Source organism: Scomber scombrus, chromosome 2 (assembly GCF_963691925.1).
Source record: "Scomber scombrus chromosome 2, fScoSco1.1, whole genome shotgun sequence".
Classification (NCBI taxonomy): domain Eukaryota; kingdom Metazoa; phylum Chordata; class Actinopteri; order Scombriformes; family Scombridae; genus Scomber; species Scomber scombrus.
In genome coordinates, this window is record NC_084971.1 from 3,652,921 (window position 1) to 3,678,888 (window position 25,968).

Genomic DNA, 25,968 nt, shown 5'->3' on the forward strand with positions numbered 1-25,968 from the left:
CTGTAGAATCATTGGTTAAAATTTCACACTTAGGCAAAACTTTGACACAATGAATATTCACTACCCATTATAGGCATACCAAAATAGTTTTGAGCAATTTGAAAAAGTTTGGCTTAATATGCTTGTGTGTGTAATGGATGGGTTACTGTCAGGGTTCCAGGGATATATAAACTTTGTGAATGGTTGTTTGGTTTATTATGTTTTGGGAGATGTGAAAACGCAAATGGAATTTTGGCATGGAGTCCATGAGTAAGCTGAGTCCACTTTGTTTTCTTGTTAAACTTTTTATTTATTTTCCTTTTCAGTTATACTAAAAACATAATCAACTGCACAACAGCATTAATATCAGAATTAGAAATTCAGAAAATTATAAAGACAAATAACATATGAGATTATAAAGTATAGATATATTCTCTTGTACAGTATAGCCCATTTTTACCAGTGTTGATCCAGGGTCCTTGCTTAGTTCTAAGATAGTGAATTTATCTTTCCATGGAGTTTTTCCTCTACAAAGTTCAGCCTCTGTCATGGGCTTGGAGGGCTCCTTGTAATGGAGCCCTTTTACCCACCAGTATCAGTATTTTTAAGAGATAGATAGTCACCTGGTATCAGACCCAGGTACATGATCCGGGGGTCCCTAGGTACTTTGTAGCATAAAATCTTTTCAGGAATCTGAGTTACCTAATCCCAGAATGCTTGTAACTTCATACATGACCAGAAAACATGTGAGTGATTGGCATTCATTTGCCCACATTGTCTCCAACATTGCTCCTGTTTACCTAATTAATGAATGAATTAATTAATTTGCCGTACTGCTTACCCTTTAGAGGGTCATGGAGGGGCTGGAGCAAATCCCAGCTGTCATTGGGCGAGAGGCAGGGTATACCTTGGATAGGTCGCCAGTCCATCACAGGACTGTTTACCTAATTCCTTATTTTCAATATGGGGTTTGATAAAGAAGCAGATTAAGTTCTTCCGTCTGAATTTCCTCCATCCTTTAGATCAATAATCTAAAGGATCAATGATCACCATCTATCAATAACAGCAGGATGCCTTACTCTGTTGCAATCTTCAGCTTTACTTTTAAGACATACTCTTGTCTAGTGTAGCTTTAAGAATGGGACTTTGCCCTGAAGGGCAGCAATATGATGGAAGGGAATTGCGGCTTTGGAGGGAGGGAGGGAGGGAGGGAGGGAGGGAATAAGGGAATGGTATGAGTTAGACTGCTACTCAGAAGATATACAGTCTGAGCGTGCTGAGGGTTTCATCAATTCATCCCGGAACACTCGGCTCAGCTGCCATTTGTCCAGTGTCTCAAGCAGAGTTGTTGCTGTTTTTTAAATTTTTTTTCATGCGCTAATGCAGCAAGTAACCTCATGTTAACTATCCCAAAATGCACGCAGTTCTCATCCTCCAAGCCACGATTAATCAAACCCCCGTGGAGCATGTAAATGCTGCATAGTAGCTGCCTATCAATGTATAGACTCTGAGAATTATAATTGAAACTTTATCTAATAAGCCTTTTACTTAGTGACCGCTGACATAATTCTTATCTATTTCAGAGAAGCGAAAAGTTCAGAGAATGTAAATCAAGGAGGTTTTATGCTTTCTGTAGTGTGTGCATGTGTGTGCATGAGAGAGAGAGAGAGAGAGAGAGAGAGAGAGAGAGAGAGAGAGAGAGAGAGAGAGAGAGAACAGAAGAATAAAAAAGAGTGAGTTTTCAGATGTAACAGGGAATAGCTCAATCATCCTGCTTGCATACCCAGAATCTATTTTCCTCAGTGAGCCATATTACTGTAAGAGGGCTGATATCAGTCTTGTGTGCTCGGACAATGTTTCATTAACTCCCCCTCCCGCCCTTTGCTTAATCCTACATGTGGGCCTACTGCCCCCCTCCGAGGCCACAACCTTACAATGGATGAAATCACAGCGATATGGTCAGAAGCGCATTTCACAGCCATACATACCCACTGAATAGCCTTTAAACAATCACTAGACAAAGCGGACAGCTTTCACTCTGAGTAAATCGTCCTTGAGAAACTATCACTTTCCATTTAATGCAGCTTTCATCTTCCTGGGATCTGGTGATGCTGGGCTTTTTTTATTGGTCTATACTGAAAATTGCCGTCACACTAAAAATAAGTCATTGACCTCTAAATCAAGAGAATCTGTGACAGGTTCAGATCAATAGCCCAATGATGTCATTGTCACGTGGACCAGGGTGTTGATGGTTTGGCTTTTGATGGATGCTACCGGATTGATTCAGGAAGAGTTTACCCAGTGCAGTTGTGTTTGCTCACCATGGAAACTAGCCTGTAATACATCTCAAAGGACTAATAAATGAGACAAATTTGCCAGTGTGCCAATGAATATTTCTGTATTTTCATGGGTGTTTGTGAGCTTCAAGCATGAAGCGCTCTGAACACTTCAAATGAGGCCTTCGGTCTGGATTTAACAGCTACATGGAAAGAAGGTGGGGGAAATAAACATCAGTCAATGTCAAATGATTGCTTTATTTGAAGTCGCACGAGGCATCGTCTTTTGCTGCATTTTTAAAGATTTGCATGCTTCGGGCTTTTTCCTCTACCTTCATGCGAAATTGGAATAGCTCCTTGATTGAGCTTCGGGCCTCTCAAAATAAATTACACCTGACAACCCCAGATAGGTTGTTCAAACTTTGAGAGATGGTCTGAAATGCTTAATTTCAACCATGCACAAATTTCGCTTTAACGTCTTTGACCAACATTTGAATATTTCAACTCTCATTCAAAACTGGTCTCGACGGAACTGTTCAAAGCAGGCGATATGACTCTTTTCTATGTAAATTAGGTTTAAGAAATTATGAAGTGCCTCTGTGTGGTCGTCATGTTGGACAAAACCGACCACTCCAGTTACAAGATCAATGTAATGTGTATATCCCAGATGGTGGCATGAGGTAGACCCTGATATATGACTATAATATAGAGTCATGTTAATATACACATGGGCAGATCTACCATATGGGTAATCTGGGCAAGTGCCCAGAGGCCCTCGAGCAGAAAGAAAATACAACACAAGGATGGACCCTTTCTCTTTAGGTTGATAATTATTGTCTCTGTCTGAAACCTAGTATGTCCAGAATGAAATATGGAGTCCAATCAGAATAAAATAAAAATGGTTTCCAAGAAAGTTGCCACCATGCTCTGTGGTTAGGTTTTATGAACTACTGAGTGGCGGGGAAAAAATCTAGTGGAAAATAGATAGCACTGTTGGTAACCAAGAGCCCAGTAGGGGCCAAAAGAAGGAAATAAAAAACTAAAGGAAATGGAAGAGAAAAGAAGCAAACACAATAAAAAATGCCCCTCAAGTAACTAGCTTTTTCAAAAAGGCTAAAAATGAAGAAGACGAGGTTGGATCATAAATTAATTTTGGGTTTGGAGGGCTTCAGTGCCCAGGGGTATTAACCAGCCTTGAATATAGAGCTAAAAATGAATGATGAAAGCTGCAAAGTGTTTACCTTATGCTGCTGAGATAGAAGGAGAGCGGCATATGATAAAGAAATAAAGAGAAAGGTGACACTATACCTGCTGAGAATTTATTTCTTATCCACACAAGATTGAAATTCACTTCTTCTGTTCTATTTTTAAGGTAACATTACATGCTTGAGCTGATTCTTCACATTGCTATGGAACGAAGGTATAAAGTTTCCTGTAACCTAACTTTGAAACACATCATCTACATCAAATTGAACACAGAAACCTTTGTTTATGCATGAAAGTCCTCCCACATAAAAACCCCTTCATTTCCAGGTATTTGAGCTAGTTACTGTGTGCAGGTTAATGAGTAATTATCGCCAGTATCTGTCATGCAACAGCTGCTTTGAGTCTTTATGACAGGCCACTGCTTCAGCTAATTGAAGCCCTGCAGCTATCTGAAGGCAGTAGATCAAATATGTGAGTTGTATCTGTAGACTCTAATTTTAAAATCTACATTTATACTAAATGATTCATAATTGAAACAATGGACAATCAGCACAAGAAATCTTTACTTAATTATGTGTAATGTATGTTAATTATACACACTTTTGAAATGTATATTACTCAATCAATCAGATGACATGAAATACATTCTTTGGACAAAAATATATCGTTTTTCAAACATTACACTCGTTGAACATCTCTCTCTAAAGCTTCGGGCATTATTGTGCTGTTGCAACAGCCTCTACATTTTCTGCTTTCTACAAGACTTTGGAACCAGCATTAAACTTTCCCGTAGAACTAACAGGCTGAGCCAAAAATAAGCAACATGGCATCAGACCTAAAGAACTAACAAGTATGTGATTTTTTTTCTTGTGTGCCTTAAATTAGTCCTGCGCTCGTCTCGCAATTCATATCTCAGCAAGTGAAAAAGAATGCACAGTAAAATACTCCCACATTGTAGAAAGCACTGCATAGAATTTACAAGAATTTCAAATCATTTTCAATATAATGCTCTCACTTTACTAAGAAAAACTAATTTCAGGTGAATATACCAATGTAAAATACATACAGACATTGTTTAAATGTCAAAACAACTAATTGTGTTAATTTGGTGTAATTAACACGTAATTTACCAAAAAATACGGATTTTTTGCACATTTGCACGATGTTTACTCTTCAATAAACTTTATTGTCCGATTCATTAACACTATCTCTATTAAACACAGAAAGTGTTTAAATGTAAAAAAGTATTAATTCTGTGTTATTAACATATTATTTAGCAAAACATTGGGGTTTACAGCTTTTTTTTTTTTTTTTTACTTTTGTGTATTTGCAGTTTTACTTGATTCTTCAATAAACTGTACTGTCTGATTCATTAACACTATCTCTATAAATCACATACAGAAAGTGTTAAAATGTAAAAAAAAAATTAAAAAAACTAAAAGGTGTTAATTTTGTTTAATTAACACGTAATTTACCAAATAAATTGGGTTTACAATTTTTTTTAGAATTTTGAACATTTGTACAATTTTGCTTGATTCTTCAATAAACTGTATTGCCTGATTCATTAACACTATATTATATACATACAAAAAGTTTTTAAATGCAAAAAAAAAAAAAAAGTATTTTAATGTAATTAGCACATAATTTAGCAAAAACACTTGGGTTTATGGTCTTCTATATTGTTGCGCATTTGCACAATTAAGACTAAACTTTTGGATAAACCTTACTGTCTGATTCATAAACACAATCTCTTCCATTTTTGGGTGTCCTTCTATATCTTTCTTCACATTTTCTTGCTGCACCTTTTGCCTCCTTATTCAAATACTTTCTCTGATTTCTCTGAAGCTGTTCAAACTTTCAGACTGTGGATCTGATTTTTGTATTTAAGTCACATGACAAAATTACAAAAATACATTTAAAAAACTTTTATTCTGATGCTGATATTTTGTTACATGTTATGTTTATGTACTGTATGGACACTTGTTTATGTCTGTGCTAAAGAATGCACTTTTACTCATCATTTTACTGTGAATAACTGTTTAATATTCAGCCACAGCTCAGGTGTAGGATGTGTTTTTTGTGTGTGTTATTAATACACCAGCTGAAGTCACTACCCACTGATCATAATGATATGGCCCCTGTACTTCTGCCGGGGCTCGCGTTGCAGCACTGAGCACAAAAGGGACTTAATTACGCTCTTTCCCCGCTCACACTGAATTCTCGAGGGGACTTTTAATTGCAACAAGTTATTCATCAAGTGTTCATCAGACCTTTCTGATTAAATTTCAGGTCAACCGACTACGGAGCAACATACCAGAAGCTGAATGACAAAGTAGGAGTGAAGACAATACTCAGTTATTTGTACGTGAGCCCCAACAACAAGAGGAAGGTAATGTTCTACTTTTGTTATCTTTGAATAATAATTACTGTCTTGATAATTGTCTAGATTGTGAGAGTTGCTTTTGTTTCTTCCTCGCTACTGGTCTGATACGCGACGTTCAAAGTCAAATCCAGTCAGACATATTGATGTTGTCTGACTCACCGGCTCTGTTTGATGTCCGTCTCCCCCTCTGTCACTCTCAGCAATGTCAGTAAGATTAATTAAACAGTAGTTCATTTATTAACATCTGGTATCCACCCAGGCAGTTAGCTGGCTGCAAAGAACGTACTCTAATTTCTAATATTAATGGATCTGCCAAAGTTTCCTTTTATTTTATGTCTTTCCAGAACTAAATCAATTATAAGCCAGACAAAAGGGACTGAGAGACAAGAATGGGATCATATTCAGAGACAGTCATCGCCCCCCCCCTCCTGCTCCGAGACTCGGGTCAAGTAATGGTTGGAATCATCCGTCTCTGTTTCACCTTCGTCACTTTACACGGCTCTAATCAGGAAGGCTCATTTTCTCCGAGTTAATTATTGTTTAATAATGAAGATAAAATGCAACCCCCAACCTCGATTCCGAATCCAAACCACCCACCTCATCCAGTTAGGAGGTCTGCCAGTGATTGGGACATTTCAGAGGTCATTTAAAAGTGGCGAGCTGGCTGATGACATAGACGTAGACACTGAGAGATGCTTGTGGTTGCAGAGGGAGGCTGGAATATCTTTATTTTGTTATCAAGGGAGAATTAAGATGCAGTAAATGTGAGAGATATAGCATTATTCTATGAGAAATATGCACATATTTACCTTTCTTGCTGAAATACAATGCCATCTATGTGGAGCTATTGTCCTATTCCCCAGCTTTGACACATGTGGAATCCCCATGAATGTAACAACTTCGTGATTGTCCTTCCCCAGAACTCCGTCCTTCCCTTCTGTCCGTATGACCCTAAAGTTCTACCTCTAGTTTGCTCTACGGGTATCAACAATGATGGTCAAATGATATGATTGAATTCAACAAAGCCAGTGATTGTCACGTTTTACACTGTTAGATAATCAATACTGCAATTTGCCACATGTACTTCTTCTTCAGTCACGTTCAACAGTCAATACTTCTTGAGTAGAGGTCCTCAGGCCTTCTCACCCCTACAGCTTGTAGTCTACTTCGATTGATGGGTGGTTCCAGCAACTAAAATTGCTTCAGGTTTTGGGTCTCTGAGAGGAATCAAGTCCAATAACACGAGCTAAACAGCTGCATCTTTTATTCAGGCAAACAGAATGTTATTGACTCAAAGGCTTCATCATGTTAGAACCTGATTTCTGTGACTTTAGCCCTAACTCCCGAGCATTGCATTTTGGACAAGAAAGCAGCTATGCAGGTAGTTGAGTTAGAGGGTATTTAGACTGAAACAGTGCAGCGTTAAAAGAATGCAAGGGTCTGTGTCCGAGAGAGGGTGTGCTACTTCAGGTACCTTTCGATACAATGAAATACAGTCCAGGAAGGCCAGTTTGAGTAATAGATGCATGAGTTTAAAGGTGAATCAGACACTAAAACACTCCAAAGTGGTTTATAAAACTATGAGACAGGATTTTACAGTTGAATCAGTTGAAAGTGCCCCACCCTGCTGTGAGAAAGCTGCACCTCTGCAGTGGTTGCACTGTACTTGTGGTGCACCCTGTGATGTGTGACAGTGTAATGTCAGTAGTGGAAACTCAACTTTACACAGGTAAACCCACTGCTGCATTGTGGTTGTTTTCTATAGGGCTTTGGGTTTTTATGTCAGTCATGCTACATTCAGATTGCTCAGGATTTAATTATGCATACTGTGCAGTACACAACATTTAATTTCAGATTTGACATGTTAACTGAACAACCAAAAGAACAGATAACATGTTGGGCAGGTGACATTCAACCTACCATTTAGCTAAACTATATATACCTATACAGTTTCATGCTGCTTTTCAACAGCCATAGTTACTGTCATCATTACTAGTATGTCTTTGTCGTCCCCCAGCAATTAAATATTAAGGGTTTTAAGGGTTTAGATTCATATTCAGTGTCTGTTTTGTTGCTGGAGTTCTCTAGGTTGGTACCCCTGCCGTGTCAATAGAGCAGCCCAATTCAAAATGAGAAATGGGGCTTCATTTTTTCACAGAAATTTAGTGTCAGTCTGATGCAGCCTTAGCCAGTTCTACTAAATTTCCATTTTTATACATACTGCCAGTTCTTAATTTGTGTTTCTGCTACAAAAACTAATGGGCCTTTCCTAAAGAGGGGCCATAAAGAAGGCTTTTTCTTAATGCTCAAGTAAACCTGGAAATTGATGTTTTGAAAGTAGCAATTAAGACCCAGTTAGTTTTTAATCAAAAGGTTTTTTCTCAGCTGGTTGGGAGTTGGATGAGGTTACAGAGGCAACTGCTCTGTGCCGTCTTAAAAATAAGATTATAGTAGCACATTAGCAAATGGTGAGTGTTAACCATTTTTGTTAGGCCATTTGGGTCATGTTGCAAAGGTCCCCTTCATTATCAGACCCATTACAGTCCTTTCAGGCATTTGTGGGGTTGTATTGGCTTGACTTTTGCCAATATATGGTGGTCATTTAAGGCTGTCATAGGTCTTTTGGGGTCAGGCAAAATGTTTGGATCCATGAGGACCTCTTTCGCTTTTTCCTTGTTGGGTCCTTCTGCTGAATAACAGCAATGACATTTTTTTGAAAAACATTTTTTTAGTTGTCTTTCTTCTAATGAGTGTTTCTGGTGTACTTGCTAGATATAGTAAAACAAAAACAAACTGCTTAGAAAGATGTTGTAAGAAAGCCTTGTGACATGATTATTTGGGACTACACCAAAACTTCACTGGCACTCACTAAAACCGCTATAAAGTTGTAAAGTTGGCCAGAAGCAGGTAGAGCAAAGGTTGTTAAATCAAAAGGGTTTATTCTCTCTACAGTGATCATTTAAGGACTCAGCCTCAGTTCTTGTAACACAGATAGAAACTTGAGTCGGACAATGTAGAGGTTGAGCCTAAAGAGGTCAGTCTCTACTCCGACAGAAGTTGAATAGCTTCAGGAACATCCTCCCACCACTCCTTTCTGACGTAGGATTAAGGGGTTTAGTAAGGCCATTTCTGTAACCCTCCAAAACCAACAATCTGACATTCACATCCTCTTCACGCCATGAATGGTAAACTGTGTGGAGGTAAGAAAGTTGTCAGGGTTTTAACTTGTCTTTCCAGCTCTCTTTTTACATTCCTGACATGTAACCTGACATGTGCCAACACTAAATGCCTTCCAGGGGAGACTGTTTTTCTCATTGTTATAGCTGATTTTGGTGACCGTAGCTGCCTGGAACACTTTATTTCTGACGTGTTCTCCAATGTGATCGGACAACATGTTGTACGAACTAGTTCTGACTGACCAATAAATGATCCTAAGACAGCTGGGATGCTATTGGGCTTAACACTAGGCATACTGACGTGCTATGGCAAATCTACATTTAGCATGTTTACATGTAAGCATCTTCCCATGTTCATGTCATGTTATTGCAATTTCAGGTTTCTGACTTGTAAATAACATAATTGAGACTGTGAAGCTGATTTTTCTAAAGGCTCCCAAATATATCTAAATTGACTTATAGGAAGTGCATGAAACCAACACATAGTCGTTCAAGGTAATTAGATGCAAATTTATTGGCTATAGTATGAAATTGTTTATACACAGTATTTTTTACAATTACCAGAAGTTGTGTATGATGGACGTTCACAATTCTTCTTCACCCGTCCCATGACATGAACGTGACATTGAGAATGATCATGTTAACATGCTGTATTTTTGCATACAAATGTTAGTATGTGAACTACCTGTGATAGCATGCTAACATGCTTACATATTACAATTTGCATGTTAAAGGCCCCATGAAACTGAAGTTAGAGCATCTTTACCATGTGTACTGTGATGTGTTTCCCAGTTACACTAAATGGTGGTGATGGTGAGTGGTTGAGTTACAAGAGCATTTGAAATGAAATCATTTGCATTTCATTGGACCGCTACAAAGTGGGCGGGGCTTAGAGTTCAGTGCGATACAGAGCTGCAGAGACGAACAGAGCTACAGAGGAACGTTGGCTTCGCACAGACCTCCCTCGCCTGTTGTTAGATCAGGAGGAAGAGGCAGAGATGAATGAATTAGCCCTCAGATATTACTCTGTTTGCTATATCACCTTTGTTGCTAGCTACTCGCCCCAAAGTCACATTTGATTGGATGAACACTTGTAAACACCCCACTACATGATCAGTCAGGATAAGGATGTGTTTTTTCTTCTTGTTCCTTCAGTCAGATGTTTGAGCTTCACTGTGCAGAATGATGTATGTACAAAGTTTGACACTAGAAGGCTGCTTTCACATTCATCTGCTGAAACTGGAAAGTTTTTCTGTACTCATTGAAAGTCTGAGTTACAGGGTGATTATGAGTAATTTGGAAGCCAGTCCTGGTCTAACATTCAACTGCAAGTGTGATGTGGAAGCTCGAAGCCTCCAGTACACAAACACTGAGAAACTGACTTTACAGTGTAGTAGGAGACATCTTGTCTCCAGTAGTTAAACATCTGAAATGAAATGATTTATTATACATTCATAGATTCCGGAATGTATAATGAGAGAGAAGGAGGAGATGCTATTATAGGGATATTAAAGTGGTGGTAAAACTTAATATATGTCTGGAGGGGTGTTTAACATTTAAGTGTGACAATAAATACAGTTAGAACATGTATGATGATAAGTTTGGATGTTGGACTACATTAAAAATTAGGGGACCAATAAAGGTGTTTAGCATTTAATGTGTAGGTGGAAGAACAGACTTTTAACTAAGCCCCCCCTTGCATTATTATACTATTGTATTATCATTATATCAGTGGTATAAAACGATCTTCAAATGACAATAATATCTTTTATCGTGATTATTTCTTAGACAATATATCGTCCAATAAAAGTAGTTATCATGACATGACTACCATTAACCAAACAAAAATAAAATACAAGGAACATAATACAGAGAAACAGAACTTTTCACACACACTCAAACTTTGTTCTCCCTGCCCACATGCAGTAAATTCCAAGCACACATGCTTGTGAGGGAGGATAGCAGAGACTGAGACCCCCAGCGTGGCATCATGTGACTGCTGACAAAAGCCTCTGTCTTCACCCAGCAGTGGAAGTAAATCAGGTCTTTGTGGCTAGCGGGTGGTGGAAGGGGGCGGGGGGGGGTTAGAGTGAGTAAAGCACTGGAGGACAGCGCTTAAAGGAAAGGGAGCGAGCAAGTGAGAGGGGACGCGCGAGAGCGTGAAAGAGACAGTAAATAAACTGACGGAGAGCAAGTGAGCGTGGAAGAGTGGAGATAGGAGCAGAAGAAGAAAAAAAAGAGTGACAGAGCAGTGTGGAGAGAGAGAGAGAGAGAGAGAGAGAGAGAGAGAGAGAGAGAGAGAGAGAGAGAGAGAGACATGCGACCCAGGGGTCACTCATGGAGAAAACAGACTGGCAACACAGCAATTACATCAATTTTCATATTGTGGCCTCATAGAGAGGCTGTACATGAGAGGACACATCCCCAGCACACATTAGGGGAAATGATTTTGGATTTTAGCCTGAGAGTCTGTGTGAGAGCACATTATTACAGGAAATGCTGGGAATGGTGAGTGCTGGTTTAAAAAAAAGAAGAAAAAAACCCCCCACAGATTGTAGTCTCATACAAATGTGTATTGACTAATGGTTTGAAAACAAAGAGGAATTTTCCAGGGGAAGTGTATGAGTGACAGATGGATTCAGTCTCTGCTACTTTCCTCTCAGTCAGTGAGTTCTCTTTAAGGAATACATAACTTGCTTTTTCTCATGAATGTATTGACTAAAACAACAATTGCTGGCCTCAAGTGTTTTCACGGCAAAGGCCTCGATTGTGTTTCCTCGTGTGTGTTTGTGTGTGTGTGTGTGCGTGCGTGTGTGTGCGCGCGCGTGCGGTTGTTCAAACACAATTACAGCTTTGTGTGGCTCAGACGACAACACCAGGCAGGTGGGCGGGAATATGAATTCACATCACATGAGACTTCTACCGCTGTCGAGCTTCAAAAACTTTTGTTGATTGTCTCACTTTTGGATACATGTGAAGACTTAAAAGAGGACTTTAATATTTCGTATCCTCAAACTGTCCTCAAAGTGGCAATGAAGGGGAAAAAAAGTTGAGCGGAAAGAAAAACAGAATCCACTAAAAGAAACATTTTTTTTAAAAGTGTCCATAGACTTGAACTGTGATGCAAAAAGCTTAGAGGGATTTCAAACATTAATACTATGCATTATGTAATATTGATTCCTTTCTCTGCAGTAGTGGTGAGTGTCACCTTACTGGAAGATTAGGATCGATATATACAGTAGTGTGAGAACAATGTGATGATAGTGGGTTTCTTCTCAGTTCATTGCATTTTTTATTTACTTTGTGTAAATTCAGTAATATTGGAATATGTTCAAATACAAACATGTATTTACATTTAAAATAAGATAAAGCCTATAACATGATCTAGTGCTGTCAATCGCCCTCTTTAGCGATAGTTTATAAGAGCTGATAGGGTTCTGTTGCTCAGCCGATTTTTTCCCAGTGGCCACTTGCGGTATTGCAGCAAAATAAAATGCAGACCACACAACATTTTCCCTATAGACCACCATTGTAAAAGAGACGTCTGTAAAACTGTTGACAGGACACGTAGAATAGCAGACAAGGTCAATTATGACTCTTAATACTATGAATTTTTGATCTGTGGAGGTTTTATATTTCTTAACCTTTCTTCAAGCTGGTAAAAGCGATTTAAATTATGTGGCGTCATCGCAATTTAAAGTCTGTGGGCATCAGTGGGAACTTGTGGCCATGGCCAGCAGGGGAAACATGACTGTGTATATTTAGTGGGCCACATAATATGGAAGCACACTTGGAAGCTAGAAACTTTTTTTGGTGTGCGCAATTCTTATTGGACTGAATGGGTGCCATTTTTGGTCCGGTATCCAGCTCTTACAATACATTGATGTGTTTACTCAAACCCCAATGAAGTGCGCCAAGCTGAGTAGTGGTCAAAACGTTGGATACATTTTTTCTTAAGCATCCTGCTCCTGCAAAATAACTGATCAGTTTGGTTGGAGAGCTGTGCAATTGAATCATTTTAATCCCATTGAAGTTAGCGCAGGGCTAAACTGGAAGTTAGCCGCGACCGCAACCTGATTGGAGGCAGGTCAAACATGCTTTGACCCAGTGAAGATCCATCCCATGCGTGATTAGACACAACCTGGTAATGGCAACGCAAATCAATGTTGCATAGTTTGAAAATGCCAATAGAAAAAAGGGGATAAGAGGTCATTAGGGTTAAGAACAAGCAAGACATTTTTTAGTTAATGACTCATTTTAATGGTCTTGGAATGTAGGTGAAGAATCCAGATTGAAGTCATGAGTGGACTGTAATGTATCATGAAAAAAAGGCAAGAAAATGAAAGCAGCGTATTAACAAAGTTTTAAACAATGCAAATTGCACTCAAGAAAATTTTGCCAAATTGGCCAAAAATGCATACTAAATATATGTATCATTATATTAATATATGTCTGTATTATATGTATATTAGGTGTACATATAATATACATGGATATGTTTATATTATAATCTTCTATAATATACATTGAAGCTGATTTCTTTGGATGTTACAAGCGAGGCTTTTCACAGCTCTGTGAAGCTGGTCTTAAGTGGGGCACAGTTACTTTTCTTGATCATGCTGGGGAGCACAGATGCGGAGCGGTCGCCTCTGAGGTTCTGGTGGTTTCCTCAGGTGCTGTTGCGGAGGAGGAAGGGGGCTGCTATTCCCAACTGTGTGAAGCACAAGTAAGTCTGTTGAAGTGTTGCAGAAGTTTTGAAGACGGGTGTAATGGTTTCACACACATACACACATACACACACACACACACGGCAGCGCGGGCCATCTGTTTTAATTCTTTAGATTTCAGTTGTGGTTGATTGGACGTCCTGTCACCTGCAGCTCTTAGTCTGACAGCTCACTGTGGCTGCTCCCTCTTGTTTCGTTAATTATTGTTTAGAGTTTTGATTGACGGTCGCTGTTACTGTGCTTTATTCACAAGTTGAATGCTTTTAAAGTGAAACTGCGGCAGGATTTTCAATTTGTATTATTAATCAGATAAAATAATGCTGAATTACAAGCTTACATTGTTTCCTGTGAGTGTGAAGGCTATTTAAACCCAGCATGGGAATGACCAAAATGAATTAAAATAATAATAAGGTATTAATAATAATTCAGTTGCCTAGGGAACAGAAGTACAATACACTTATATGAGACTTTGAAATGGTAGGTAAAAGCTTGGCCCCGCATACTGCTGATAAACAGGTCTTATGATTTTTGGCAGTGCCGTTTAAATGCTTTTAAGGGTAGTAAATATCAATTGTATTGTTAGTGCAGCAGCTGCATGGTCCAGGTGTGAAGAGGACAGAAAGATTCATTGAGAAGGAGATCGTCAATTTATTTAGCTTGGATGTTGTGTTCTGACAAGCAGTAAGTCATTAATAATGATCTCAGGCTTCAACATTTCCAAACTTCTTTTGGTCTTTAATAAGCAGTTCTGCATGGAAAAACAACTTCACATCAAGCAGTGGATTAGTTGAAGACTCAAAGATGTATTAAGAAGAGGACAGCTCTAAACTCAACAGATGTACTGCTGCTTCAATGACAGCAAAAAAAAGGAGGAGATACCCCCTCAACCCCCCCCTATTCATTTTTAAGAGTTAGAGCTTATTTATAGAAGATAAATGCAGGACCCATTCAAAACATTTGGAACAGGCTGATTGCTTGGCCTCCGGTGTTGCTACTTCAATGCGTATAGAAATGAATACTGTCGATGTGAGGTGCGAAAATGAGTATATGCACCAACAACAGACACGAAACTTCTGTCATAACATTAACATTCCGTGTACACAGATGTGAAGTACTGTAATGGTGATTATTTTCTCATTTTAAGTATAATAAGGGCTGAATTTATGAATAAAATAGAGCTTTTGAGGATAAAGGGAATCCATCACATTGGGTTTTTAGATTATTTTCAGTTCAGATCATTATTGTGGGTGTATTTGCTCAAATTATTTGTGTTTATTTATATGAGAGATCCTTGTTTTGAACTGCCCATTGGAGGTAGCCTAATGGCGCTTTTCCACTACACAGTTCCAGCACGACTCGCCTCGACTCGGCTCGCCTCGGTTCTTTTTGTGTTTCCACTAGGGAAAGTACCTGGTACCTGGTCCTTTTTTAGTACCTGCTCTGGTGAGGTTCCAAGCGAGCCAAGCCGGTACTAAAATGTGACGTCGACACACTGCTGGCCGCTGATTGGTCAGAAGAGTTGACGCTGGAAGAGTCATGAGCCGTCCCACACAAGAATCAAACCCGGCATTTTTAAATACCGGCAGCAGCGTTACAATCATAGTTACAGCTATACGGCTCAATTTTCTTGCTTTGTGTGTGACAAAAAGCCTCATACAGCAGCAAGTACACCACTGCCTCAATGTCCTCCATTGTTTATGTGTTTTGTGTCGCGTATAAAACGAAGTCACGGCAGTTTTCGCGGAGCCGTGCTATGACGACCCTGCCCACGTTGAGTAGGTACTTTTTTGTAATGGAAAAGGTTCCTGGAACCGTACCGAGGCGAGCTCAGTTGAGGCGAGTCGTGCTAGAACTGTGTAGTGGAAAAGCGTCATAAGCCTCTGTTCATTCTTGATCAGAAGCTCTGTTTTTGCTTTCTATAGCACGCATGTGAAATTACCTTTCTCAAGCTGAGCTGATACTAAAAGGTGATGTAAAAACACTGCAGGCCACTGATTGGTCAGTCATTTATCTCATTCACGGGCTTTCTCTTTGCGAGTAAGCTTTCCACTGCTCTCTCTCTCTCTTTCTCTCTCTGTCTCTCTCTCTCTCTCTCTCTCTCTTGCTCTGCTGTGATTAAAACACAACATTCAAACACGGGGAAAAAACACAGATTTGTCCTGCTGCTCTTGAATGAATAAATGAAAAGGACACATGCAATGTGGAGGAGGAAAATGAAACAAACTAAGAGCGTCTGTCTCCGCAATAAATCATCTGTTGAGTGTTTGATGGTTGTTTATTTGTGCTTTAAAATGTAACCGCCATGAAGCAATAAGAAAACAGCATTGTATTTCTGTCATTCACAGGCTTTCTCTCACTCATGCTCTCCGCCCGCCCGCCCGCCCTCCCTCTCTCTCTCTTTTCTTTTATGAAATGAGTTGCAAAGCCGACAACAAAGTCTTGGTTTTCACATTATCAAATAAAGATAAATGTCCTCCCCTCATCTATCTCATGGCAGGGTTGTACAGCTGTGCCTGTGCTCATGAGTCACGGAACCCTTGTTTACTCAAAGTTTAATACTGAATGTGTCGTGTGTCCAAATTGCACCAAATTCGACACTGCACTTCCCTGGACCCACATGAATACACCTCCCAAGTATGAAGTCGCTCAGATGAACGGTTCTCAAGATATGGGAAGGACATACATACATATAGAGATTCCTTCCTTTATAGTTAGATAAATGTTCAAAATAAGGTAGAATGCAGACATGCAGAAGAAACATTCTTTTTTTCCCGTAACTATGTGCATATTTTGAAGATAAAACATTGCATAAACTATCCCACAGCAGCAGTGCTCCAGGAAAACGATGGAATTGTAGATTAAACGGGTCAAGTGTCATTAGGACACTTGCTTGCTTATACCAGACATACCTGGAGGGGGGACCACCTGGTGCAGCAAGCAGCATACTAACAACACATCTTTAGTGCACACGGCGTAGAGATAAAGCCTGGAAAATGGAGGTGAAGTGTCCACCGGCTTTTTTAAAGACACAATGAATGCCAAATGAATCCCAGCGAATCAGCCATGCTTTACTTGCTGGCCACGCATGCAGCAGTGGTAACGCAATCAAGGACAAACTAACGGATGATGGCTTTGTTTGAGTTGGTAGGGTGGTGGTGGTGGTGGTGGGGGGGGAGTGGGGATGGTTACAGGGGGGTTGGTGGTGCTAGCAGGGGGGGGGGACGCAACATCTGTCAGCCCTAAGGCACAATATCCAAATGGCTTCAACGAGCAGAGAGGCGAGCGCCCCGGAGCCTGTGAGAAGACACGGCGACTGAGGAGGAGAGACAGGCTGAGAGACGCAAATACAGACAGACACAGAGATGGAGACAGGTTGACAGAGTGCGAGACAAAGAGATAGAATAGGGAGAGAGAGAGTCGGGAGTCGTAAAGAAGATAGGACGGGTAAATCTAGGTGAGCTGTGGGATTCCATCAGTATTCTTTCAGGTGTCTTTACGGGACATTGCCCACAGCATGAGAATGAAAGCTATACAATTCAATACTCCTGACACTGCCTGTATCCAACTCCACAAGCATTAACTCATACTTACGTAAATTGCTCTGAATGAAGGCATCCACCAAATAGCATATGTTGTTGTGTTATTTATTAATGATCACTGTGAAGAATTCATTTCACTTGCTCGAGACAGATGAAGACGTCTAAACCGGGAGTGCTGCTAGTTAATTAACTAAAGATATCTTGTTTGTCTTCTTTTTCTCCGTTCAGTCATACATAATGAATCTGCAGCTCTGTGTTTTCACACGCAGCCTGCATGCCTTCCAACTTTACGCGCTACCATAAGGAGTTGCGGGTTCGCTAGCCGAGACGGAAACCCAATTACACTTGGAAGGAGCGGAAACTGACACGTTACTGTTTGTCAGGTCTGACAGTGGTCTGAGTGAGCTAAAATGTCAGGCGGTGTTAAATTGGGCCCGGGCTTAAATGCCTCAGATCAAGAGACAGGAGATACGTTTAATAAGACGGATCAAACAGTTGAAAGCACCTGGTCGATGCAGCGAGGAGAAGAGGAGGTAATCATTTTAAATATATGCATCAACTCTTTTTTTGCCCCTCTCATGTCCTCCACTTAAAGCCGTAGCTCGATGGAGTGTGATAGCTTTGTTTTGACATGAATATTCATGGAAAGGAGTAGTGAGAGTGATTTGATTTGTGACGTGCTGTCAATGTGGAGACTTTGCTGAGTTAACAGGGTTCCACATAGATGCACGAAAGGCCCGCCCTGTACTTGAGGGCTAAAGTTAACTCTTTAGTAATACTGCCAGTCTGTACTCATGTGTGTTAGCATTACCTTTGTAACTGTTGACCATTTTATTTAGTGGCAGCAGAGAGTGAATGTTATATGATATTAAACCCTAATCCTAACCCAGGTGTATATGACATTAAACCCTTACCCTAACCCCAACTCTTTAACCCTAACCCAGGTGTATATGATATTAAACCCTTACCCTAACCCCTAACCCTTTAACCCTAACCCAGGTGTATATGATATTAAACCCTTACCCTAACCCCAACTCTTTAACCCTAACCCAGGTGTATATGATATTAAACCCTTACCCCTAACCCTAACTCTATAACCCTAACCCAGGTGTATATGATATTAAACCCTTACCCCTAACCCCAACTCTTTAACCCTAACCCAGGTGTATATGATATTAAACCCTTACCCTAACCCCAACTCTTTAACCCTAACCCAGGTGTATATGATATTAAACCCTTACCCCTAACCCTAACTCTTTAACCCTAACCCAGGTGTATATGATATTAAACCCTTACCCTAACCCTAACTCTTTAACCCTAACCCAGGTGTATATGATATTAAACCCTTACCCCTAACCCTAACTCTATAACCCTAACCCAGGTGTATATGATATTAAACCCTTACACTAACCCCAACTCTTTAACCCTAACCCAGGTGTATATGATATTAAACCCTTACCCTAACTCCAACTCTTTAACCCTAACCCAGGTGTATATAATATTAATCCCTTACCCTAACCCCAACTCTTTAACCCTAACCCAGTTGTATATGATATTAAACCCTAACCCCAACTCTTTAACCCTAACCCAGGTGTATATGATATTTAACCCTAACCCCTAACCCTAACTCTTTAACAATAACCCAGGTGTATATGATATGATATTAAATGATCAGGGACATAATCAAATAGATCTTTCATGCAATCACTGACACTAGATGCAGAATATAGTATATCAAGAGTCTATCAGCAGACACATATCTTACTATTTCTTAGTCTGGTTTCACAGTAATAAATAAAAGTCATTGGCTCTGTCAGCCTGACTTAATACATAACATTCACAAAAGATCAAGCTGACCTGAAATGAACATCTGCTTGCATTCAGCCCTTGCCTTTGTTTCATGGATAAAGAAACCTCTTAAAGATCTTGTGAGAAAGGCAAATATGACCTTGCATGTCATGATTGCAAATAAGTATATATGATATAAAGTAAGATTTCTATTGATCTGAAAAGAAAGGGGATTATGTTGCGATGTTTCTTTCAGCAGGACATAATCATTTACCAGGGCCTCCTAAAACTTTTACAAATCACAAAAATAAATGTTTTTTGATCTGCCATCATTATGTATAAAGCTGGATTTGTAGAACTGCATTAACACTCCTGTTGTCTTACTGTCTATCGTGCAACTTTTGTCCTCCCGGGTCAAAATTGACCCAAAGACAACAAAAGGGTTATAGTTCTTTATCATAAATTAACTATAACTCAAAACATATGCTTTATATCTACAGCGGGACTGCTGTTTGCCTCTTGGAATAATTAGTTTAAGGTTAAGTTTAGTTTATAGACTTGATTAGGATTAAGAAAAAGTTATGGTTTAGCTTCAGCCTCATCCTAAGAAACATATACAGCATACAAATACTAGACTGGGGTCTCTGGGTACCTCCAAAAATACATTACTGTAAGAAAAAAAACATTATCGTAAAATGTTAACATTTCTTCTCAAAATATGATTAGTTGTGGAAGTAATACCACCATAAAAACACAAAATGATCATTATTATTTTAGGAAAGTTATAGTTTATTTGCATATTGTGTACATTAACACATTAACATTTATGCTTTTCTTTAATACAAATTGCAGCTTTTATCCCAACTACAACTTTACCACAAAGCCTTCAACATGACTGACAGATACTGTTGTTTGTCTTGTGAGAACAACACAACTGAAAATACAGTCTTTTAAAGGGTTGGTTCATCCAAAATCCCAAATGAACTCCTAGTGATACCCGACCTGTTGAGTTTCTTTTAAAATGTGTTTTTTTCAGCAATTTGAACTCCACGACAAAAGTCCCACTCAGTTCAATTGTGGTGCATTGACTGCAGAGATCTCACAGGAAGTTATGTAAAAACTATATGTTATGTAAAAAAGGCTAGACACCACAAGGGGTGAGAAAATGTGTTTTTTTTTTTGGGTGGATCCTTAAGTTTTCTCTGGGTTCTTCCCTTGTTATAGTTCTGGCTAAAGGGGCTGACAGTGAAATGTTGAGATGTTGAGACCTTTAGCCAGTCCAGCACGTGTTTACCACTGACATTTATCAACCTCTTGTGTATACTTTGCTCTCTCCTGGCTAGATCTGCTCCCAATTTGACTGCCCTTTGGCTTCCGACTCAGTACCTCTGGCTTAAGTACAACCCAGAGCGAACTCTTGCTTTTCTCTGAGCCCCTGCTGATACGGACGTGAAATAATCCACTGTTGCTTCTGTGGCTTGGAGGAGCATTTATACAAAATCCAGAGAATCCTATTCCTTTTATAGTACATACAGTGTGCTTAATCACACATCCAAAGAGAAAAAAGAAGGGGGGGGGGGGGGGGGGGGGGGGGGGGGGGGGGGCTATAAGTGGTTTTGAAAAGTGATCTGTCTTCAGTTTATTTTCACTTTCAGTTTTCTTTTAGAAACATTAACAGCACCTTTTAGATGTTTGAGTGATAGAAAAGCCGGAACAATCATAGTGGCTGTATAAAGACAGGTCAAAGGACTCTTACTTGTTAATAAGTGAGGAAATATTCTCAGCACAGCACGATATGCCTCAGCAGGATGTCTCCGACATACAATAGTTTCTTTGTCATATATTTGTCAAAACATGAAGAAAGCACTTCTCGGATAGATAAATGTGAACTAACCGTGACCTCCCTCATTGTCCCAGCTTAGCTGTGCTCTGTCATGTAAAATTGATTTCAAATAGACGATAGCAGCTGGATCCTGGGTTTCCTGCTGAGTCTGTCAATCCCAGTTTAAAACTATACCCTCAGGTGGAGCATTGCTTTGTTTAGGAGTTGTTTATTTGCTCAGAAATCAAGACAAATAGATGTGTATTCCATCAACGCAGCTAAAGAAAGCTGAGCTTACTCGAAAAAGCCTGGCTTGAATAAACGTTGATCTTAAACTTAAGGACCAAGCTGCTCCGCCAAGACAATTCCGCCGTGTGTAGTCAACTTTAATTCCACACCATGCATTTATTCATGCGTTGTGTGTACATTGTCAAAAAGAAGATACTATGTCACGAAAAGAAGGGAAAACTGGAGCGCTATTCTTCTCAGCAGCAGAACAAACCCTGGTGATGAAACTATGTGAAAAATATTAAGGTGTCGTCAGCAAAAAGAACAATACTGCCGCAATTAAGAAGGTGAGGGAGATGGCTTGACAGATTAAATATGAAAGTTATACAAGCCTGCATATGTGGGCAATGGTGACCTTAAGGTTAGAGAAGTGAGCTTGCGACTGGAAGGTCATTAGTTTATTCCTCTGAACTGGCAGGATTCATCTTTGTAGGGAAAGTGAAAAGCAGCACATTTCTTTTTTTAACAAAAGAACATTCAGATCACTGACTGTGGCTAGATATTATCAAATATATGCTTAAAATAATGGTGTGGGCAACCTCGGAGAACCAACTTATCAATTTATCATAACATAAGCGGCCGCTCTTTGACACCTGTTCTCTTTCGCAGGATGTCCGTTCAATTTACTTGCGTCACTGAAAGTAATAAATGAAGAAGTTGCAGTTGGAGAAAAAGAAACTGAAGAAGGATATAAGTACAATGGAAACCTCTGGTAGTGATTGTGTCTGTCAGGGTCAAATATCACTTTAAGCAGATGATTATTGTAACCTAATTTTGTTTATTTCTCATGATGAATATCATTTAATTGTCATTTTTATATTTATTAACCTACATGAATATGAAATAATGACATGGAATGAATGGACAGCTTCACTATTTACTGAATATTAATGACTGTTTAAAAAGTACAGGCATTTCAGTGATCCTGAAATGAGATGTTCTCCCCTTTTTATAAGCTTTTGCGGAGACTCAATTGTTATTGAGAAAAAAATTATTCTCTTTTTCCCATCATGATGTCAGTATGCATGCAGCAAAAGCCTCAGGTAGCCAGCTGGAAGCAGACGGGTTACTGCTGTTACCGCTGGTTACTGCAAGGCAATGATGGTGCCACAGCCGCTTATCATGGGAGGAAAAGGAAAAAAAATAAATTACTGTAATTTTATTTATATTCCATGAAGAACAGTGCAAGTGGACTAGTTGATTACTAGAGGCAAATTATTTAAACATCATACATTTTGTATAGGAATAGTTCTGTCACAAGCTTTTCGATCTATATAAGTGGTTGATCACTGTAACTTTCATTATAAGCAATTTCCACTCTATAAATGTAAACACAGCAGAAGGTCATGGTTTAGACTTTATTTACTTTTCTTTTTTTCATCACAAAATGAGGAAGTGAATGAATAAATAAGAGTGGTATGCTTCCAAAGTGAAGTTGACCATGAATAAAATGGGTATTAACTGAAGAAGGTCCCTCACAGTTCTTCCATCTTATGTTTCCGAATACAGACAAGTGATGCGAGCGTGAAAAGACACTTGAAGGAATAATCTTTTTGGGAGTCTGTTTCTGCCCGTCGGACATTCTTTGACACGCAGTTAGCCTGCTACGGCTACAACTAATGCTAGTTCTTCTGCATAAGTTACCGTGGTTACTGAGCAGGGAATCATATAAACCATAGTAATGGAACGGGACTCTCACTTAAATTAGCGAGGCTTATCGGAATATGCCGGGGTTTTCCTTTATCCGGCTTGATGGAATACCCCTCAGGAATCGGGTGAAACCAGTTTATTAACTTGTATTAAATCATTCCCAACCAAGTTTGCTGTCACTGTAAAGCTAGAAAATTGACTTGCCCCAGAGAGAATAAATCTCCAGCTCTTTTCTTTGTTCCCCTTTTCCAATGCTTTTTCCAATGAACCCGCTTAAAGTCTGGCAGCAACAGAAAACGATTTATTGCAGGGTAGGCCTATTGCGGGAAATTAGGCCCAGATTTATAGAGAGGAGTCACAGTCCAATTACTGGGTGACTGTATGAAACAGAAAATAAGAAGCTAATTTCATTAATATTCTATCTCTGAGTATTTACAGTCCTGCGGTGGCGGAATTATTCCTTACACATATCTTAAATGTCCTCTAGGCTGCACATACGCTTCATTAACCTTTGTCATTTTCAACCTTTTTGGCCTCATAATTTAAAGCCTCTCATGCACACACATGCATGCGCCCACACACACATAGTCAGCTGTTCCAAAGAGTTAAATGTTATTCTGGTTCTAAAACTGTCTAACTATGAATTTTATACTTTCCAGTGCTGATAAGAAAGGTTTTATGGTTAATTTCCCAAGGATGCTGATCAGATCATTCCACTTTAATAGAGCATATTTGCCTCAATGTTTTTCTTTTCTTTCTTTTTTTCATTAAAAATCATTCTTACATTAACACTCTTTTGGTTTACAATGTTCCAGTTCAAGTTTGACTGTTTTAATTTCAGTAATGTGACATTAATTAATGCTTAGTTAATGAAGCATTGATATGATTGGTCAGCAATTTGAAGATCGTACAGAATAGAACTATAGAAACTTGATTTAGAGATGAAATTATATGGAATATTTGCAGGTGTGACATCATAGATCTCAGGATGGCTTGTTCAAATAGTGCAATTTCATCATATTAAAAATCATAATAATAGTGAAGCCGTAAATAGTACAAACTTCATGCTTTAATTAACCTTAAAAAATACCCTGCATGTCTGAACTTGTGGTTTGACATTAAATTATTAACTGAAAATTCACTTCACCTTTTCTAGAACATTCAATCACAGTTTTATCAGTTGATGAAGTTCCACAAAAATCACACAGTGGGCGTTGCTAGTAATAAAGAAAAAAGATAGGAAGTGGACCTTGAATTAGCTATTCAGGATGCTCAAAATGTAGATAATTATTTCACATCATACCCTCTTAAAAGCTGTGTTAATTAGTTGAAAACAAGCCTCATAAAGTTAAACAAAATTTTAACAAATAACTGTTAACAGTGGTGGTTGTACCTTGTACGGTGGCCCGGGAGAACTCTCCTTCAGCGATCCCCATATATCAACCATAAATACCAAAATCATATACAATCATAACAATCACAAATACCACAAATGAAGTACGAAGAATAGACACAATTCTAGTACATGCATATAAATAAAATAAAGTTATTTAATTTATCATAAATTAAATAAATTGGTATAAAAAACCTGTATCACACAAATAAACAAATAAAACACACTTACAAATCAATATTACCCATCCCTCAACAGTGTCAACCAAGAGTCCGGTCTAAACCAGTTTACCTTGGTGGTGTGCAGACTGGTTTCATATTATTCTCAATGATTTCACACACATCCAGAAAAAATACACCAATGTGTCACAGTAACTGAACAGTGACTGATTTTACTTTTTGCATTAGTAGGCTACCATACAAAATTAGGTGTGCTACTGTAGATTCCCCTGCTCTTCCTACATCGGGCTGGTAGAGAGACCTGAGGTCAACCTAACCCTGCTCCTCCTACATCGGGCTGGTAGAGAGACCTGAGGTCAACCTAACCCTGCTCCTCCTACATCGGGCTGGTAGAGAGACCTGAGGTCAACCTAACCCTGCTCCTCCTACATCGGGCTGGTAGAGAGACCTGAGGTCAACCTAACCCTGCTCCTCCTACATCGGGCTGGTAGAGAGACCTGAGGTCAACCTAACCCTGCTCCTCTCCCCATCTCCTGCTTCTGACCGTGAGATCTTCTCTGCAGGCAGAAGCTGCTAGTTCACTAACTAGAATGAGGTCTATAGGGAGATAGGTGTGTTAGTCAAGTCACCTCGGCTGTTGTTCATATTACAAACTTGATTTGCTAAACTTCAAATACTGATTGAGGTATTGACAGGAACTGCAAAACAATAGTGTCACTGAAATGTAGCCAATACAACATCAAATACATTCCCATACACAATATGGATAGAAAGGAATTTGCATATTCTTCATCTGTATTTTTGCTTTATTTGAACTTCATGAAGTACATTTTTCAAAGCTTTTGTTTTGGCATGGTTTGTCTTTTTTTCATAACGTGCTGGAATCCAATATTCTTATTCATAGCCACGTGTTAGTATTAGCATGCTGCATGTCCTGGGAGGAGCCTGCCACACAAAAATTAATTTATGGGATGTCATGTAAACATCGACAGGCAAACGTTTGATTTTCTAGCCTCTTTTGCATTCAGGAGAGCGGCATGTGGAGGCGCTGAGAGGGGAGGGAATGACTGTAGAATGCAAAAAAAGAGGCAAAAGCCCCCCCCCCTCCCACACCCCATATTTTCACACCATCATTTTCTGGAACCGAATAAGATCATGCTACAGGAATCCTTTCTATAATGTGGCATCTGTCCTCGAGCCATTTTCATTATTTGTTTATGATTGAGAAGGTTACGAAAGGAGAGAACAAACCACAAACAAAGCCTCTTGTATTGTAGTAATCTTCATATTGTATTTATACACCTCACCGGGGTCTATTTATCTCCACATTCTGATGTATATAGTGGAATATGTAATTCTGTAAGCATGCCGACTCATATATTGTCCCTGTAGTCTCCCATTCACCAGAAACGCATCAGTCAATCATAAAATTGTCCACTATTCAAGCTGTGTTGCAGATCCAGAGAGCGAGCAAAGGAAATGCTAATTTGAATTTGTAGTTCAGACAGCATTTGAGTGCATTTGATTGGATTGGTCAGCATGTGGCTCACGTATGTGGCATT

General features: G+C 39.2%; 1 protein-coding gene across 1 annotated transcript in view; it reads left to right on the top strand.

The window, feature by feature from the left end:
- LOC133988371 (VPS10 domain-containing receptor SorCS1) overlaps positions 1 to 25,968 on the top strand; it is a 177,171-nt gene that overhangs the window by 88,221 nt on the left and 62,982 nt on the right. Inside the window, 1 exon segment of the mRNA XM_062428007.1 lies at positions 5,751 to 5,850. Within this exon segment, the coding sequence (XP_062283991.1) occupies positions 5,751 to 5,850 (100 nt within the window).